Source organism: Columba livia, chromosome 14, assembly GCF_036013475.1.
Source record: "Columba livia isolate bColLiv1 breed racing homer chromosome 14, bColLiv1.pat.W.v2, whole genome shotgun sequence".
NCBI lineage: Eukaryota > Metazoa > Chordata > Aves > Columbiformes > Columbidae > Columba > Columba livia.
This window is the reverse complement of record NC_088615.1, coordinates 2364658-2385154: the sequence shown is the minus strand read 5'-3', so window position 1 is coordinate 2385154 and position 20497 is coordinate 2364658. Positions and strand designations below refer to the sequence as shown.

The following is a 20497-nucleotide window of genomic DNA, read 5'->3' as shown; positions in this document are numbered from 1 at the left end:
CTTGTTATCTTTAGCCCCGATTGAGATGGACCAGCCACGCTGGGTGTTCAGCCAGATGCTCCCTACAGCATCCAGTGTAACTTTGGGGTTTCTGCACTGACCGGCGCTGTTGTTCCAGCATGAAGAGCAGCAAAGTTGGGGCCAGAGTTAAAGATCACTTCCCTTAGTGCTGCCTTTGGAGCTGAGCACCAGTTATGAGCACAGCACCGCTCTGCAGGAGCACAGATGGAGCGGGACGGGTGTTTCAGCCACACTGGGATGCAGCTTTCGGCAGCAAAAGGCAAGTGGTGCTGGCACGGGGCCGGGAGCAACATCCACCATGGGGCACAAACCCCGTGACGGCGGCAGAACATTATGCAATGTCCTATAGCAACAGGTCAAGGCGACTTGAATATAGACACAATACAGTGTTAATTATGTGTTAATTAGGAATAGAAGTGCCATCATCTATAAACATAGCTCTGCAAATCATGCACAGTCGTCTACCCCAGGCTCCTGTGCTGTAGGGTGGGAAGCAGCACTTGATTTCACTGAGAAACTTGTGACGCTCATGCACTTTCAGGCTAGAACCATCGTCTTTCTGGGGTACAAACAGGCTTTGCACCTGTTCTATTACACATGTGTGCATAACAAATGGGAATACGTATATATAAAAGAGATGATATATACTTATATATATATATATATATATATATATATATATATATTCCTTTTATATGTGTATCTATGGGGAAAAGCTAAAAATTCCAGGGACATCACATGCTTATTTGTTTTATAACTCACATCATAAACTCTACCACGAAACTGCCCTAAGCTTAAAAAAAGAATTGGAGTGTTTAGCTGTGGTAACATTAGACCAAAGTGGCCTACAAAAAGAATCATTCCTGCTCCTCTGATCCATCAGGTAGTTAATCAAGACTGTAAGATTGGTGACCTGAATTAAGACAACATGTCGGTTAATGTAATTACAGGACAATTACACAGATCCATTCCCCATGGACTGCACACCGTATTTACAAGAGAAAACGTTGTCACACACCCAAATTAATACCAAAACGCATCTCTAGGGTATCAGACAGGTAATGAAAGTTGTGGAGCTCCGGCTCAGAATTAAAAGCCCTATTGAATAAATTTAAAAAGCAAAACCAACTCTGAGTTTATTTCTTAATGCATAGATGGCATTCCCAGGATTACTTTTATTTTTCTAAGCGCAGGGGGGAAAAAAGGTTTCTCTTTTTTAAGTACAGGAATTTTGTACAGCATTTCCAATAGAAGTGCATGATGTTTTGCGCCCAATGGTAAAGGATCTTCCCTAGGATAAAAAAAAGACATAATTTAACAGTCTAAAGACAACCTGCTTGTGCTTTGCAGTGGATTTAGAAACACGTGCACACACCACTGTGATGTCTCAACCACAAAGCATAACATAAAAATACATAATGCATCTTAAAAATTACCTGATGTTCACAGCGTCTTTATATTGTCCCAGAATTCTTCATTGGCTGAAGGACCCAGGGAGGGGGAAAACAAATTAAAGAGCATGTTTTACACACTGGAATGCCCTTGTTCTTGTTCCAGCGTGCGTTGGAGCTGTGCATTGTCTGTGTCTAGCACCGTATCCTACGTCACATGAATGTTTGTTACGTGGCACACACAAACCGCATACAAGAAGTTTTACCATAAAAATGAAGATATTTATTCAAGAAGTACAAATTTGATGGTACCAGCCATCTTTGAAAGCCATTCCCATGAGGCAGAGAGGACACAAAGTCTCTTGCTCAGAGCACAGGAAAGCGAGTGTCTCGCAAACCAGCTAACGCAGCCATCCCATCATTGCTCAAAAGCCACCTCCACTTTCTAAACATTCCCTGGACTTAAGAGAGGCACAAATAGAGTTTTTAATGCAAGACCAGTTAGTTATTTTAATAAAGCCATCAGCTAAAATTTATTTTCATTTTCCTTGAATTGCCTCCAGCCTTGCACTGGATTCAAATTTCCTAAGGAAAAAAATAAAGGGACTAGGGAATGAGCAGGTGCAGAATTTTTGGAGCTCAAGATGAAGTTTTAAGGCAGGAGTCAGGATTTTAAGTTCTCTATTTGCCCCATGGCTCTGATCGAATGGTCTTCATCTGTAAAATATACAAATACAGAGTCCTACCGGATAAACACCCAACAAGTGGTCCTGCTGGCAGGAACACGCTTTTTCAAGGAGAGTCCAGTGGACACGTTGATGATAAGTCTCAAATCCACAGTCAGAAGCCTGCGGGTTAACACAGCTCATCCTCCAAGGGTTTCACTTCTGCAGGCTCAGTGGGATGCCCCTCAGAACGAGAGCTACAGCTCCATCGCCTATAAACAGCAACACACGCAGCTACGGAGGATCTAAGCGGATGAAAGGTGGAAGAGGAGAGTCGTTTGCAGAGCAGAGCAATCAAAAACGCTTTATGAAAAGTCTTAAAGCGGGCAGGGTTGTATATACAGTCATTAAGCAACGCAAGTGTTTGTAGCTGCAGATGGAACAGCAGGACATTCAACTTCTTTGGGAGAGAAAGCTTGGAAAGTTTAACTCAAAAGGCTTCCTGGATGCATTAACCTGCACAGCAGCCCATCGGCATCTCAGCCCATCGGCATCTCAGCCCATCGGCATCTCAGCCCATCGGCATCTCCTGGGCTTGAAGAACATTTTGTTCTTTTTCCCAAGTAAAGTTTGCAGAACGTATGAAGCTCATCCCCCCACCCAAAGCAAGTTTTCAAAAGCACCTTTCTCACATAACCCCTACAGCCTATTCCAGGTGGATGCAAACTGTCCAAGAGCCACCAGGCACCGTCCAGGAGGGACTCGGAATTACGGGAAGTGGTGAAGGGCAAAGGAAAACCAGCCCATTTCCAACAGAGACCACCTTCATTTCAACACAACAGCAGCGGAGCAGCGCAGTGGAAAAGCCAGCCATATTTTTCTCTTTTTTAAATGTAAACATTCTCTGCATAAGGTGCAGGGTCTGGGATGTATGTACAGTGACATAGAAAGGAGCTTGTAAAATACAGATCGAGTCAGAAACGTAGCTACAGCTTACGCTTCCGAAGAAGAGAGAAATGGAGAAACACACAGCATTTAATTCATCAACACTTACACAGCTAAAGCGCTTTCAAAGCTCCATGGCTAAAAGCATCCCGCCATTGTAACAAACTAAGATTTATTTGTTTTTAATACTTTGAAAAAGTTTTTACATTATTTACTAACAATGGATATATATGCAGAAGCACGTCATACTACAGCAACATTTTGCCTGTCAGCCATCTGCTTTACCAAAGGTTGCGCACGCTGCCACGTGTTGCCTTGTTGCTCCAGCGAGCTCCTTTCCTCTCCTCCTCATTCAGGAACGTTCTGTGAAAGCAAAGAGGAGCTGGGGTTCGGTTTGGTTGCTCCTGGGGTGAGGTGGGTATTTTGTTGTTGTTATTACTACTACTTTCAGCATTGGGGGGGGGGTCTATTAAAAAACCCCAATTTATTACACTGCTGACTCGCACCATTTAGTTTTCCAAAATATCTCATCGATCCAAAGAAGCAAAGGCTTTCAGAAAACTAACCCAAATGCTTGCAGTGCAGCTATTCCACACTGTGTTCTCTGCAGAGGACACCAATGAACTCTGATGCACAGCGAGCCGAGGAAGTCAATGAAATGGGTGGGATGTTCAGAAGGAGCAGCTGTCACTTGGTTGTGGAAGACGACCCCGAGCATCCTCCTGTAGCACCAACCAACGTCCCTACAGCACCCACAGCTCAAACAACGTCCCTACAGCACCCACAGCTCAAACAACACCCCTACAGCACCCACAGCTCAAACAACACCCCTACAGCACCCACAGCTCAAACAACACCCCTACAGTACCCACAGCTCAAACAACACCCCTACAGCACCCACAGCTCAAACAACACCCCTACAGCACCCACAGCTCAAACAACACCCCTACAGCACCCACAGCTTCCCGGAGCTCCCTCGCCCCAGATGCTGCCTGTTCACCCCTCTCTGCTTTTCAAGCTGTTCGGGTGTGGGGACTTTCACCTGGTTATTATTTCTGGGTCAGGCAGAAGCAACAATGAAGAGGATAAAAATCTGAATGACATCAAACAGGCTTCTCACTAACATGGTAAGAAGTGTGATCTGCTGGCATCAGCTCATAGCCAGGACTAATTGAGAGTGACACAAAGGGGTGAAGTGTCAAACAAATAAAATAAAACTTAAAAAAATCTCTTACTCCTCACTCGGCATTGCAGTTCATGGCTGCATTCATTAAAAAACCTGTTGCATTGCTCCAATTATACCCAAGCTCGGGTCCCGCAGGAGCCCCAGCCCAGATCCTGCACCAGCATTTGCACCAAAGAGCATCTCGAAGGACAAAGACCAGGCGTTTCAGGGACAGAAATGAATGTTTTCTCAACGTACGTTGCAACCTCTAGCTATATACAATGGGATAGGTTAGTCAACATGCTCTATGCCTTCATTACTGGTATTTTTTTAATATATATATATATATATATATCTAGAATTTTGAAACATAGAATCTTCTCCTAATACAACTCTTGTAAAATTTGTTTCCGACAGGGTGTTTAGCACATCTGTCACTTTATACAGAAGAGGTTAAAAAGTCTTAACTTGCACCAATGAGAACATTTTATCCTTGATTTTTTTTCAGTTTTAGATGAGTTTAACGGACAAGACGGGGGAGGCTGATAGAGAAAAGAGTATTTTCATGAACGTGTTCTCTGTTCTACTCAGAGGCTGCTCACCACATGGCCCTCAGGTCATCACCTTGCTCCCCAGCATAAAAGCAATTAATATAAAACATAGTCATCTATTACACATTGCAAAACTGAACCTTTTCTAACTAAGAGAGGGCAGAGGGGAAGAAGGAGCTCTCCCAGCCCCTATACGCCATAATCTTGAAAACAGTCCATGATGACAATTGCCTAAAGAATAACGTAGTGTTTTAGCGTTCACAGTTACAGAATTGTCACCCCAGTTTGCTACTCCTTAATCTATCGTCATTTCCTCCCTTCCAGAAGGGACTGCAGGGAAATGACATCGTAAAGACCATTTATACAGTTATGCCATACAAGTAGTGTCTTCCTGGCATGAAACCACCCTTTGCCCAGTGAAAATCCAAGGGATTTTTGAGTTGTTTATACATCAGATATTTTCCCCCCTCTGGAATGCAAAAGATCTGGCTGAAAAAAAGCCAGTATAGTAAATGATATTTTTCTTAAAAGAACCCCACAATAGAAAACTTTTGCTAAAGATCAGTATTTATCTGTTTTGATTTAATATTTAAAAAGAAAAAAGAAAACCAAGTCACTTTGGTGTTGATGAGAACAGGGAACTCACTTTCCTTCGCACAGCTCTGCCGCTGCTCGTCAGTTGTCCTGTCCCACATCAGGGCCGAAGGAGCTGCCAGAAAACCGCAGGCTTAATACAACACAGGGACTAAAATGAAACCTGTGTTTATCAGGGGCAGGGCGGAAAAATGCATATGAAACATGGATCTGTTTTCCAACCATCAGCATAAATTCTGCGCCTGCTTCCATCTGCTGGGAATGACTCGTGACATTGCACGAGTGACTCTGCTGGCTCTGGCTCTGCGCTGATGCTCATGGAGCAAGAATTCCCTTTGAGTCCGAGAAACTGGGTTCTACGGAATCAATGAAAGAGCAAACGTAACAGCTTTAAAATTCTCACTCAAACCCACCAGTTTTGCCACCAGATGAGAAGCAGCCGGGACAACTGTAGCTTTAGACCATTGATGCAGAGAGGGAAGACAAAGCAATAAAAATAAGCTATTGATAGCTGAATAGAACATTTGGCTATGGAATAGCTATTCGGCTGTGGAAGAAGTGAAGTAATTTAAATGATGGCTGAAAAAACGAGCAAACTAGAAATCATGTTTAAAAGGAACAGAGCATTTGATCTCAACCGAAGGCATTGCCAGAGAGGGGTGCAGGGCAGCCAAAGGAACACAGAGAGCATCTCTAACTGAGGGAATCAGCAATTAGATTACCACTACCCACCCCCCCCAAAAAACATGCTCCGATTCAGATTTTTGAGACTACAAAAGGATTTGTCGTTTGCCGAAAGGGCTCCTCGTACATTCTGAAGGGAAAGCACTGGCTGTGAAACGGCACCGTCCCGCTCTGGGCCGCGGGGTGTGCTGGTGAGGACACTGCGCTTGTCCTGGCCGCAGGGTCACCAGAGCGAGGACACCGGTTGCTGCTGCCCACGACGCTCCCATGAAAAGCTGCAAACCGTGAGCTGCTGCGTCCTCCTCACCGTCTTCCACACTCTGTGCCCTCTAGGAACCGAGCAGGAGGAGCTGCAAACATCCACTGCGTCTGGGTGTAAATGCAGTGTAACCTGTGCCTGTCACGGCGGTGCCGCCGGACAAAGGCGATGCACCTCATGCTTAAGCACAGCGCACCGCTCAGCCAGGCTGCTCAAAGCTTAGTTTAACAATCTGAGTGATATAGAGTAATTCGGCAGTTGCCAGTCAGCCAGTAAACCTCAGGCTAAGTCAGTCTTGTAGCAAGTAAGTTTACAGTACAGTACGTGAGAGTATACATTAAGTTATTGCCTAAGGCTCCGGAGGGCTGTGCGCCCAGCTCGGGAGCCAGCAATGGCACAGGACCGTGCTGCCAGCTTGGAATGTACGATCGCTCGGTGTGAGCATCCCCAGGAGCTGCCTGCGCAGGACGGAGCCCGAGCGCCCAGCCCAGCGCTGCACCAGAGTTCGGAGGAACCAGAAAGGAACCCGGGAACACGCAATGCAGGGCATGCCCGGAGCAGCTGCAGTTCTTGCATGAACTGTGTCTGGTGCTGATATGAAATCTTATAAATTGATTAATATTTTTTAAAAGTGCTCTCTGTTGCTCTGGCTCTGTGGATCAGGACACCACCTGCGGTTTTAGGAATCGTTACGTTTCTGTATTAAGTGAACTACAATCTCTTCCCTCCCTCCTTGTACCTCCTCCCTTTTCTCTTCCCCTTCCTTTGCCCTTGCCCTGTGCTGCTTGCTGTTGCATTAGATATGAGATCAGGCAAACCCCAAAGGCCAGTTTACATTTTTATGTTTTGTTTTTGCAGATCTCCATCACAGATGGAATTTTTGCTGGTCATTTCTTGGAACCAATCCATTAGCAGGACAAACCGAAAGAAGAGAGGGCAGTGAAAACAAACCCCACGACAGAGACGGAGGAAAGAAGAATCAATAAACAAGCAGAAATCAGTTTTCCACCGGGGTGGGATTTGCTAAGGGCTGGCTCACAATGACTTGCACCACGTAGTCCTTTGGGATTTTCAGCTCCTCCAGTTTCATTTTGTCAGCCAGCGGCCTGCCCGAGAAGAACCAGCGCTGGCTGCCCGGCTCCACTCCCTCCACCGCGTGCAGCCGCCTCTTCATGTGGTACACGGTGTCCATGCTGCGGACCATGAGTTTGAGGTCTTTGCCTGTGGACAGGCGCAAACGGAGCTGGCATTCGTGCCCTGAATTGGGTGGGGGATCAGGAATATCCAGAGTCTCCAGGTCGCCCTTCTCCTCTATCATGTTGATGGGTGGCGCGAGGCAGTAGACAGGGAGCTGGTACCGGTTGCCCAGTTCATCGTAACACTCCGTAAGAGCACCTGGGGGAGGTAAGAAGGGAAAAGATTAACACGAATGCATCGTACGTTGAACATTGAAGCACTGACCCCACTGTTCGTCTGAGTGCTGAGGCTTTAAAGGATTGATTAAATATATATATCTGAAGTTTTCATTAAAAATTGCTTCACTTCATTTTCATGTGGAAACTTGAGGTTTACTTAAAAGCATCCCCTAAAAGCCAAATACATCCCTCCCTCCAGATAAATCAGGATAAGCTTCAAAAGCTGCGGGAAGGGAGAGATGAGGGAGGATGACGTTCTCCCCACGTCAGAGTATTTCACCCACGGCACAGCCTGAGGTTTGGGCCACGTTTGCACCCAGAAAACCGCACTCGGATAAATTACACGATCTTACACCCAAGCTCTGAAAAGGCAAAATGGCAAAGGCCGAAGGCAAACGACCACTATGAAAGAGAGATTTTCTAACTTCTCAAACATTCAGCAATTGCTGAAACGGTTTCGCACAGGACTCGTGTTTTAGCAAGCGCTGCCAGAACAAACAAACACGACCACCCAAGTCGGACAACGCTGCGGCTCCGCACACAGAACAGTGTCACTGCCCCAGCACACACTTCACATTTGCACAGCATCTGTAGCTCCCGTTTTCCAAGCCTTGAAGTTTCAGGAGTGATTTTTATTTCCCCGGACTCCTGGGAGGTTCCTCAAGATAACCCAGGTGCTCGTGCTGAGGACGAGAATTAATACACTTGCTGAAGTAACGAACTCAAGCTGCCTTCTTCACACACTTTGTAAAGACGTTTCAAGAACTACCCTGTTAAAACAGCAGGATTTTCAGAACGCGTTAGGAGCAAGAGAAGCCCGAAAGCAGAGCCCTGCTGCGTACAGCACACACAGAGAGCCAGGAGGAGATGCAGAGGAAGCTGCGTCCTAAATCACAGCAGAAATCCCTGCCCAGTCTGGCTATAAAAACCCAGATACACTCCAAGCAAATGCTTCTCCCTGTCTCGGATTTACCTGCTATAACAAACTTCCACATTTTTGCCCCTAGAGGGGGCACATTCACTTGCAAGATCACCCATCCCCTTGTAGCTGGAAACGTCTGAAGAGGAGCCAAGTCCTTGAGCTACACAATATATCAAAAAGTCTTTGACTTGGCAGTTGTGCACACAACACCCAACGGCTCCTTGGCAGAAACTAAGGGTTGTTTTTTAGTTGGAGATTTTTTCACGCCGACGGTGAGTTGTCTTAAACTTTGCTGTTTGATCAGCAAAATTACTGCAATATAAATTAATGTTTACAGATATATAAAGGGTGAGTGTCAGGAGGATGGAACCAGGCTCTTCTGGGTGACAACCAGTGACAGGACAAGGGGTAATGGGTGCAAACTGGAACACAGGAGGTTCCATTTGGATATGAGAAGAAACTTGTTGGGGTGAGGGTGGCAGAGCCTGGCCCAGGCTGCCCAGGGGGGTTGTGGAGTCTCCTTCTGTGCAGACATTCCAACCCGCCTGGACACCTTCCTGTGTAACCTCATCTGGGTGTTCCTGCTCCATGGGGGGATTGCACTGGATGAGCTTCCCAGGGCCCTTCAACCCCTGACATTCTGGGATTGTGTGAAAATGGTAACTTGGGGACACACTGTGTCACTCAGCCCACTGTCACAGCAGCATCTTGCACTGGAAATCTTTCTTTTAGACAGAAACCCCCTTTTTTAAGGATAACTTGTGTTGATGAAAACACACAGAGGAAATCTTTGGTTAAAAGGTCAATGTTTTGGGTGCAGCTGCTTTTGTACAGGCAGAACCGAAGCGGCTGTGGCCAGAGATTTACTGAGAAAACAACAAAAGGAAATGCAGAAAAATACCATTATACCACTGATTACAGTCTTGTATCATCAGTAATCTCAGGGCAAACCAGCTTTTATCAAAAGTGTACTGGATCTATATCTTTTGTGGTACTTTGTTATTTACAGACCAGGCCCTGAAGTTCCCATCCTTCGGTTTTGTTTTTCTAAGTCCACTTTGTTCTGTACGCCTGATCTATCTAGTAAATGTCACAGTACTAAATTCTGGATCACAGTTCATAGAAACAGAGAAAAATTCAAACTTCAACAGCCTTTCAATTCAGCCAGAACAGCCAAATTCATATCTCTGTTTAAAAGCCATGTATCTCAAAAAGAATGCTCCCGCTTTACAACAGCACATCAAAGAGTTAATTTTAAATACAATGGGGTCAGCTTGCTAAGGAATTCCTTCGGTATTCGAAGCTGAACTAAGTATGCTATAAACAGTGGATTGCTTAATCAAAATCAGATAAGCAATATTAACTGCTGTTTCAGGGGATTTTTGTTAACTTGGAGGTTTATTTTAAACAAAGAAAAAACAACAAAAACAACCCCAAACAAGCAAACAAAAAAAAGACACAGTAGGGGAAACCTCTTGCCAGTAAAAACTGCACAGTCCCATGCCAGGCTGAGAAATGGTTTATAACATATTGTTAATGTAACGACGGGTTCCCATGAACCTCCCTGGTAATCCCATTCTTCCACCTATACCGGTGAAAACATCCCTAAGATTTTCAAGTCCTGTTACATACCACTCAATGACGTTCTCCCCACTCAATGGCTTTCAAGACTGGATATATTGATTAAACCAGAGAACACAAGTCTTGTGAGCGAAAACCCTTCGCAATTTTGCTTCTGTAACTGAAAGCCATATTTCTGATCCTTCACAGGATCCCAGAATGTCAGGGGTTGAGGGGACCTGGAAAGCCCATCCAGTGCAATCCCCCCATGGAGCAGGAACACCCAGATGAGGTTACACAGGAAGGTGTCCAGGCGGGTTGGAATGTCTGCACAGGAGACTCCACAACCTCCCTGGGCAGCCTGGGCCAGGCTCTGCCACCCTCACTGAGAAGTTTCCTCTCATATTTAAGTGGAACCTTTTCTGTTCCAGTTTGTACCCATTACCCCTTGTCTTACTGGTTGTCACCGAGAAGAGCCTGGCCCCATAAATCCTTCCTGCAAGATACATCGGCTTGGGCCACAAAAGTTAATCAGCAGGAAGCGGCGCTGAAAGAATGTCAGGTTTTTATGAGAAAACACAGAGGAAAAAAAGAATTACTATTATTATTTTATTTTATTTTTTCGGTTTCCCCGTTACCTAGGCAACAAGAGTCCTCACCAGCCATTTATGGCTTAGGAAGGATGCAGCCTCCAGTAAACTGAAGAAGGAAAAAGCACAGCCAGCAGTGGTGCTGCAGCTCAGCCCTGCGCCCCCCCCAGGCACCGCAGCCCGACCCTGCACCAGACGCTAAGAACCAGACGGTGAGGAGTACTTTGAATTGTCACTGCTGATCCCATACAGAAACTGTGCAAAAGGGGCAGATTTGGGGAAGGAAGCAGCAGAGAGGATGGGCGGCAGGCACACGGCCCGGGGGGATTCTGTACTGGACGGAAAAGGCCAAGATGTTATAACAAGATCTTAAATGAGGAGAGGACAAATTAAGCTTACCGGTACTTCATATACTTGAGTACTCCTTGTGTATTTAAACACTCCTCTGTCCTGGTTTTGCTAAAAACAAGTTTCTCTTTTAGTGAATTTGCCTGTCAGCTAAAGCCTTCATATTATCTGCATTTTCCTGGAGAACCAGACACCTGTTTTGGTAAACCTAGCAATGGAATGCAAACTTATTGATAAGCACGGATGGACATCTCGCGAGAGGGGCGACGAGAAACAAGTGACCGAGAAACTGACCAACTGTGTATAACATCCCATTCACGTGAATACTTCATATAAAAGTGGGAGATCATGAGGATCTCGTCCCTTTTGCCTTTGCTTTTTCCCTTCTGCTTATGGCCGACATTAGGAGAGGACCTTGTTAGTCGTCCCTGCGAACTGAGGCCTAATGAGAGACTGAATCCAGCTCCGGTTGGCTGCAGAGTCCAGTCCAGGACTTTGGGTGCCAGCTCTGCAGTTGCTGAGACTTTCAAGATTGGTTTTGTATATTTTGTATTATTTTCTCTATTCCTATTAGTAGTATTAGTAAAACATCTTTAATTTTCTCCAACTCTCTTCACTCTGTCCTTCTTTTCCTCCCAATCGCCTGTCCTGAGTGGAAATGGGGGAGAGGGAGGGGGAAGTGGGGGGGGGAGAGGGGGTTAACAATATATCTGCCAGGGTTTTATTGTCACCCCGCAACCTTAACCCTCGACATCCTCTAAATGTTGACATGACTTTAATAAACTCAGACACAAAACATCCTGATAGCAACATGAAGATCGGCCTTTGAGGAAAGCCAATGACAGCACCAACCAACAAACCAACCCGCACACCCAAGCTCTAACCCTCTCTAACTTCTATCATTCAGAATTAAGCTGCCACAGCACACACAAAGGACTGCTCTGAGGATCTCATTGACCAATTCATTTCTCTGAAAATCTCCCAGTTAAACACACCGCCAAGCAAGCTTCAGAGCCATTCACTATCGAGGCTGCGACACAGGCATGGTGTTAACTTTATAGGCTTGATTTGAGTCAGACAGAAGATACAATGCTAGAACCACAGCGGACGGGATTATTGCAGTATTTCCAAAGCAGTATCAACCTGGAGACTGGGGAATTCTGGAAGGAGCTGTGAGGCAGAGCTTCTTGTTGGTTGCTATCCAGGTAGGAGACAGCTTGAGCATTTAGGCAGGAAAACAAGCAGATGTGATAATCACCAAGCATACGGAACTGGAACATTTTGTAATTAATTGCCCCGCAGGCCATAAAACTTCATTTTACTGAGATTATTAGGATGGAGACATTTCTCTGGATTAGTAAGGGAAAGCACTAAGGAGGACTGGTTGAAACACCACGTCCATCCCCGAACGGTTCAAGTGTGGACTGACTTATCCTTCCATGCTTGAAAGCACCAGCAATTTAAGAGACCTAAATGACACAAATCTAAACTTTTTCCAAAGCTTCTGCAATCAGGCATATATGACCACATTCATCCAAAAACATAACAAGTTTTAATGCACTTTAAAGCTGCACGCCATTCTCTCTTCAGAAAAGCAGCAAATGTATTGCTTTCTGTTCATTATGTGCCTTCTGTTTCTTTAAGATTTCGAGCAGTTTTGAGACTGATTGCTCAGAAAAGCCCAAAACTTAAAAATGGAGCAGATTTCCATCTCGTCTTCCCTTCCCCCAGACAGACTTGCTGCAGGAAGAGAAATTAAAACACAAACCAAAGCCCAGCATTGCAATGAGACTAGCTAATTTAAGGAGCTTAAGTGTCTGTGTATAACACATTTGCCAAAGGAACAGCTGGTTCATTTGTTTTTCTTACTGAAAAGCTCCATTCCAAACCCAAGCTGAGCCTGGATTGCTGAATAACTTGGCAAGAGTTGAGCTTTCACCTGTAAACTATTGGTTTGGATCCAATATAGGTCACTAACACCCGAATCTCATGATGAGCATCAGAAAACAAGTGGGTCCTGCAGTACAGCAATTCCTAGAGAGCAATGACTGAGACAGAAAAGCTCAACTATCTCTTAATCTTTCTTAGTCACTGATTGCAGGTCACGGCTGGGAAACACAGGATCTTATAAGGAAATAAAATCCGTACTGACGTCAAGAGCACGCGAGGGTGATGAAGGGTGACTCTGCTCAGCACACGGACAGGATCGGGACAAGTGCAAACACGCAGTGCTTCGTTCCAGCTCACCTACAACCACCGTGAACTGGGAGGAGTCAATAGGAAAAAAGCTCTTTCACATTAAACCCCATATAACTTAATAATGACTAAAATGGCTTAATGCCGCAGTTAACAACTGCAGCTCTGCCGTTTTCTGGAGGGCAACGCGTGGGAGTACTCGTGCAAGCCTGTGCCTTGCACCACGTACAGAGAACAACAATGGGCTATACTCATTAATTGTGTACGTAAACACATAAGCCCCTTCTCATGCTTCTTCCACACTAATCTTCCAGGGGCTATGCAAACTTAGACTATCATACTGTACAAACTTAGACTACCACACTGTACAAAGCCTTTATAAAGGCACAAGTTTGTTTCCTAAGCCACAGCACAACTGCAGACACAGAACAGCTCTGCTCTCATCTTCAGCCTCCCTTTTGTAATAAAGTGTGGGTTTTGTAGATAATAAGTGTTAAGCATTTAACAGTTCTCATTTCCAAATCGCTGAAAACCAGCTCTTCCATTATGGGAACATTATTGGTCTGGCTCAATTCCACAAAGCAGAACAACTCCCAGAGCCAGCAGTGCTCCGGGAGCTGCTTGGTGTGCGGGGACCAGCTCAGTCCCACTGGTGGCAACTGGCACAAGACAGGCTGGAATTGTGCTTGGTGCGTTACAGCAAGGGGAGGGAGGAGAAAATTAATACACTCTGCTACTGCCTTTGTATCATCCCACCCTGTTTCTCGTAGCTGGTTCACTGATTCAGCTGTTGCACTGCTCATGCTCATCTCCACTTGGATGTTCCTTAGAAAACCCAGCTCACCCAGGCTCCGAGATTGCTGATAGAATAACATACATTCAACTCTCCGAAAAGGCTCTGCAAGGCAAGAACCTGAGACACACTTACTTGCAGCAGAGGGTTGGAATAGACAGCCTCAAGGTCCCTTCCAACCCGAATGATCCTAACTAGTTGCTTTTGCTGTGATAATATTATACTTTAAGTGCAGATCTCAGAGCACCTAGCCAAAGATCCCCCGTGTCTAAGTCATCCTGCTTCAACCTAAGCACACCTTACCCCTGTGTGGGGCAGGTTTGTGAATCAAGCTGGCGATCTCATGAGTAAACCATTCTTAAGAAACAGTTTTAGAACTCACACCTGCATGCTGGCACAGGGGAGGAAAACCCAAACCGCTATCACCGAACCAGCAGCACCCAGTACGTACTGGGACCAGAGGGCAGAGGGACCAGGAGCAGAGCTGGTGCTCTGAGATGGCATCATTTCCATGCTCCCCTGCCAAAGAAACCAGGATGCATCTGAACAGCGAAGCGAGACAGGGGTTTGTACAGCCCCTTGATCTGCTGGCTAAGAGGGATGTGCCATGGTCACCCAGCTGAGGCACGTCCCATCCATCTCTTGCAAGTGAAAGCCAACCTGTGTGCCATTTCTACCTGTGTTTGTCAGAAACCTTTTGTTCAGGGTGGGATTTTGGGCAGAGAGAGCAGGGAAGGCGCAGGGGGTGTTTATTTTGGGAAAAGGCAGGTGCCGATATGCAAGGTGCGTTGCTGGGCATGCTGATCCCCTCTCTTTACCATAGCAGAGCACCAGCATCAGCTAATGCATTAGCACTAATCAACTAGGCTGAAGGTGAAAGATAATTAAGATGAACACAGTCTTCTGAAAAACAGAAGTTTCTGCACTAGATAAGCAAGCCAGCTATCTTTAAATTTTAGTCCCAGCTGGTAGATGTGCAACCCTTACTGTCCCCATGGTGCCAGATGGGGAGAGCAGGGCAGGAGAGAAGAGGGATTAGCTGCCATGGGAGGAGGGACCCATGGGGACAGAGAACAATCTGGGAAGGAGAATCCTTGTGGGAAAAGAGGGCTCAGGGCTCTGAAACAACTCCCTTAAAATTCCCCTTAAAAATCCTCACCAATGCCAAGAACTGCAGTGCCATACCTGTCAAAAAAAGCGGGACCTGCAGCCCCACTGTGCTCATCTGCCAGAGAAAGGGGGAAACCTACGCCAGAAAACTCAAAACTTGACAGCCACGTAACTTACAGAAGAGAGCTAATTCTTCCTTAATACAATTGTACTAGGGCACAAACAAACACTTAGAAGCCTACACAGTTCATTGGCTTTTCATCTCCGCTGGCTGTGCCAAACAACTAAGACACCACCGGGCTGTACGCACCCGTAACCCACAGCGCGGCCAAGGACCGACAGTCACCAGACCAGGGCTCTGAACAACTACTATGAACTAAACAACGAAAGAAGACGGTGAATTTTAACTGTGACCATGGATAACCAGTCACACAGTCATGGAATCCTTTATGACAAGTTTCCCTATCCCTTTCCTTGCAGGTTTTTGCTATAATACAAACTCTAGAACAGACCAATTCATCCATGGCTCCTTCTTTATCCAAATGATGTTTGATAGAGAAAGTCAATTATTTATTAACACTCGGTAGTTGTCATGTTCTCAATACCATATGTACTGCCACTTCTACACTGCTCTCTAAACTTGGATCTAATACTGCAAGAAGGTACCAGCTTCCAAGAAACATTACATCAGGGTTCAACGATAACAAGTCTTTTTACTAATGAAGTATTCATGTACTATTCTGCTTTGCATGTCATTCAAATAGATGTCTGTCTAGACAGGCTTCTTAGATAAAAATGTAAAAAAATATCTGGTTGGTAAAAGAGCCTCTCTGCATACCCTCTTCATTCCCATTTGCTTTTCTCCATTACCCAGCTTGTCAAATGGGCTGGGGAGATTTGCAGAAGAAAAGAAAGCGTTGTATCACAATTACCCGAGCCTGCACCGTACCCCTGCACAGACAGCTGACTTGGCAATGGCTAAGGTGAGCAGGTTATCTGCTTGCATGCGAGTCAGACCTGCATCATCCCCTAAACGTGCACGGAGCAGAGCATTTGGGGATCTGCACAGACCCCGAGATCCCAGCCAAACTAAGAACTCAAGGCCTTGCTGCAGTTATGACCTTCTACAAAAAACCTGCTTGATTACTATGGAACAAATTAAGGCAGCTCTGAGATTTCATTACTTCTGTATAACAACTAACAGTAGAAACATGCACACACACACACTTCATTTTGTCGTGAGTTTTCTTTGCAATAAGGCTACAAAACACACATTGATGGGGCATTTTGCAAGCACCAGCAATGACAGAAACAAGCAGTACCACCTTTGAAGACCATCTTTCAGACAGAAGGCAGCATTTAGGGGGCTCTCATTGCCTTACACTGAAATTGCCAATGAGGAATAAATTTTAAACACTTCATATTTCTTTTTCTCATTTTACCAGCAGACAGCAAGGCAGAAACAGATACCCAGATTCACCACTGTAAGCAGCCAATGATGGAGCAAATGTCACTCCTGTGGAGTACCTAATAAACTAGATTATCACATCCTGACCACTATCAGATACCAGAGGAATATTAGTCACTTAAACATATTCCTGTCTGGAAGATCAGCAACATGCAGATCAGCAAGCAGTCTGCAGCTTCTTACATGAAGAATCTGCGATGTTCTTTTGTCATGAGTCCAGGTTTATTTTGAGCATTTAACGACCATCATGTAGAGTCAGTAATATCTTTTTTTTCCTTTTAAACAAGTTAGCTGCACTTTACTGGTCACACATTAATGGTAAAAAAAAGGCAGTTCTGAAAACAGTGTTGTAGGGGCACCTTCACTGCACCAGAAAAGGCAAAGTGAAACCAAAGACAGGAAACACGGGCCTAGGGGAAGAGACCTGAGTCAAGCAATTATGGTTGATGAAGCTCCTCAAAATACCTTTCAAATAACAAAAGCAAAAGTTAAAAATATTTAAGGAAAACAACTGTAGGATGTAGCCATAAGTGGCTTTTTATTTAAAGAGTTCATAGTTTCTAACCTGCACTTAAGATATATAAATACTCCAGCCAGGCACAACTGCTTTTCATCCTGATGGTTTGGTTCAACACTCCATTTGAAGAAAACACGGAAATCCAGCATCCCCCAGAAAGGATGTTGCGCATCTATTTTAAAAACATTAATCACAGCAGAAATGATGGAAATCATCATCTTAATTGCAGCTGCAGATTGAAGAGGCTTTTGAGCAAACAGACTCGGCTTCAAAGTGAGGAGGAGTGCGGTGAAGCAGGACGGTGTAACGTGTCCCGCACCAGCACCGACGCGCTGCACCCGCGGGCAGACGGAGCTGTGAGGGGGCAAGGAAATTAAAGCAATTGCAAAATATGGATGGGTCTTCTCACCATCTTCCACAGTAACCCTTTGCTTTAAATCAGCACAAGTCGCATTTTACCCGGTGAATTTGTGTACTTACTCCTCAGTGTCTGGGTACTGGCCCAAGCACATTAGCTGGAATTATCTGGAATTTTGAAGAGAGTGGAGAACAAAAATAAGTGAAAGGAGCGCACCATCAGAATAAAAGCACCTCCAGTAGTGATCCGCTAACCCAATTCCAATGATTATCTTCAGAAGACTCAATAATTAGCTATCGTAATTTCCCCTCATTCTCAGCTTGCAAATCTCTGTGCTCAGCTTTCCAGCACATGCTACGCACAGCGGTTGCAATGCAGAAAGAACACAAATATTGGCCAAACTTTAGCCTGGCTGTTATTTGCTTCCTTGAGAACAAGAGAAACACCAACGCTGTGGAGCACGACGGGGCAGGCCCGGCGGACGCAGCCTTCTCACGCGGAACTCACAGATTACACAAGAATTTATTGGCATTTCTCTAATTTTCAGTCAGGGGATCTCTTGAACAGCTCGCTTTTAAAAGAAGCATCTCTCTAATGAAAAGTACCACACAAAGACGCGGTTTTAATTCAGCCACAAGCTGCACGGTGGCAGCCTGGCAATGGCTGACATTCCACGCATCTCTGCCTCTCACTTCAACCACATCCAGCTGAGCACAGTCCCGGGACACGGGGGAGACACCCTGGTGCTCTTCAGAAACCTGGAGCCCCAGCCAGCCCAGGGGGTGGAAATGAATAAGCCATTTAACGGTGCTGTTGAGAATCACTTCATTATGTGGCAGATGATGCAGCGCGTCGCATTTTAAAATCACTGCTGGTTTAAATCCTTCTCTTTCTAAAACACATGCAACTGGGTGTGAAAGTAAAGGCCCTTCACAATGGTCCCTTCCCACCACCTGGGAGGCTGTGGATTCACAGAGGTTTTTCTGAGCAGCAAAGCCACCCCAGTATGGTCTGACTCTCAGCTCCTGCTCATTCCTGTTGTCACAACATCCATCGAATCGCCCTGATATAAACTGCACAGGGGAAGCGGTGAATGTCAAAAGCAACCCAACGTTGTGGCAAAGGACATTTTAAACCCAAAGATGCACACTGACGCTGCTCAGCATCCTGCAGCTCCAGGGACGTGCAGGGGAACAAGGAGGTTCACTTAAAAACAAGGGTTTATCTTCCTCAGTTTATTTTGTGCTTTATAGGTACCTTCACAGTAACGTGCTGCTTTCCATGGGTCCTTTCAGAGTGAAAACCGGAGCGAGGATAAAACAAAACGCAGCTGAAGTGCAAAAACAACTGTCTGAGACTCCAGGTCAATGCAAGATGGGGTTATTTCCATTCACTCCCTGCCCCTCTCCCCTAGAAGGCTTTCAAAAGGGAAATGGGGAAAGCACTCAGTGTAAGCGTTCACAACTCCACTTAAAACATCAAAACCTAATCAAAGGTTTCTCCAAAGCTTCCAACTCCCAGCTCTGAAGCGGTTACTATGAAACAAGGTGTTTCTACTGCATTGGAGTCTATAAATTAATGCTGCAAACTTGCCCTTTTTCAGTGGGAAGGTAAACAAAATGGATTGCTTTAAGCATCCAAGAACTGAAATAACATGCTGTATTTTCAGCCGGGAAGAGCTGTTTTCTCACTCATGTTTATAAATTGAATATCTCCTCCTTGAAGTTCCAGTTTAAAAAGAAAAATGCAGCTAAGGCTGCCAACTGTGCCAATATCACATGCTGAGGCTTTTCAGATTTGACAGCGCTGTTCAACCAACCAGCAGCAGAAAGTGGTAAAAGAGAATGTGAAACGAGGCTTTGGAAAAGATGCAAACATTTGCAACTTGCATCTACATTTTCAGTTCTCAATCCCTTTTCCAAGGGACAGTAAGAGGTGAAATAACCGGCGTGATAATTGCCTTCTGCCTTTTTAAATGTGTGCTTTATGCTGTATTTCTCGCACCGGCATGATCTTGGTATGTAAAGTTTTCATAAAACTATTGCAGGAAAGAAGTCAGAGCAAGGCAAAACCTGTCAGCCTGACATTTCCCCATCAGAACGGTCTCAGTAAGGATGGACAACCATCCAGTGATCAAAGTTAATAAAATGCCATCCTAGCAAAGGGAACATACAGACAGTCCAGCAGCACCGGGCAGGATAAAAACACGCTGATCCCACCATCAATAACCCATTTCGTTTCCAAAAAACCTTCAATAATTCTTCTGGTTTACTTTGAGACCAACGAGAGAAGGTGAAATATGAGCTCAAGCAGGGAGCAGAAGTTTTCCAGCCCTCCCTGTGATTTACTTCAGCCGCACAAAAACCTTCTCGGGACTTCTCGCACAACGAACGCGATCAACGCTAAAAGCAACGCTGACATCTTGCCAAACGCACCCGTGCTCTGGGCGGCTCTCCTGTTCACCCCAAATCATCCTGTTCCATCGGCTTTCCCTATCACCCTCTCTCCCCTCACCTTGCACTCCAAAGGTCTAGAGCAACAGCATGGAACCATTTACCCAAAAAATGGAGTCTTCAACACAGCAGAGAGTAAACTTCTTTGTTGGGCACAACTAATAAAAAAGGACGACCAAAAGCAAACAGACCCAACCTGATAAATAGGGAGTGTGTGCATCCCAATGGTCTGTGGAACCACAGAGCTGTACCCAGACACTGCTGCAGAAACAGAGAATCACAGAATCATTTTGGTTGGAAGAGACCCTCAGGATCGTCGAGTCCAACCATAACCTCACTCTGGCACTAAACCATGTCCCTAAGAACCTCACCTAAATGCCTTTTAAACCCCTCCAGGGATGGTGACTCCACCACTGCCCTGGGCAGCCTGTTCCAATGCCCCACAGCCCTTTTCATGAAGAATTTGTTCCTAATATCCAACTTGAGGCCGTT

General features: G+C 45.4%; 1 protein-coding gene across 2 annotated transcripts in view; it reads right to left on the bottom strand.

Moving 5' to 3' along the window:
* Positions 1–1156: 1156 nt before the first annotated feature.
* The window catches only part of UBTD2 (ubiquitin domain containing 2), a 50015-nt gene continuing 30674 nt past the window's right edge, over positions 1157–20497 (bottom strand). The window contains exons 3-4 of one of the 2 annotated variants that reach the window (XR_010466091.1): positions 5385–7670; positions 1157–3385 (exon numbers count right to left, since the gene is read on the bottom strand). Coding sequence is in view for 1 of the 2 variants with exons in the window: in XM_065029508.1 (XP_064885580.1) it covers positions 7273–7670 (398 nt within the window). In the remaining variant the exon portion in view is untranslated. Of the gene's footprint in view, positions 3386–4524; positions 7671–20497 lie in introns of those variants that run through there. The other variant, XM_065029508.1, reaches the window with a different exon arrangement.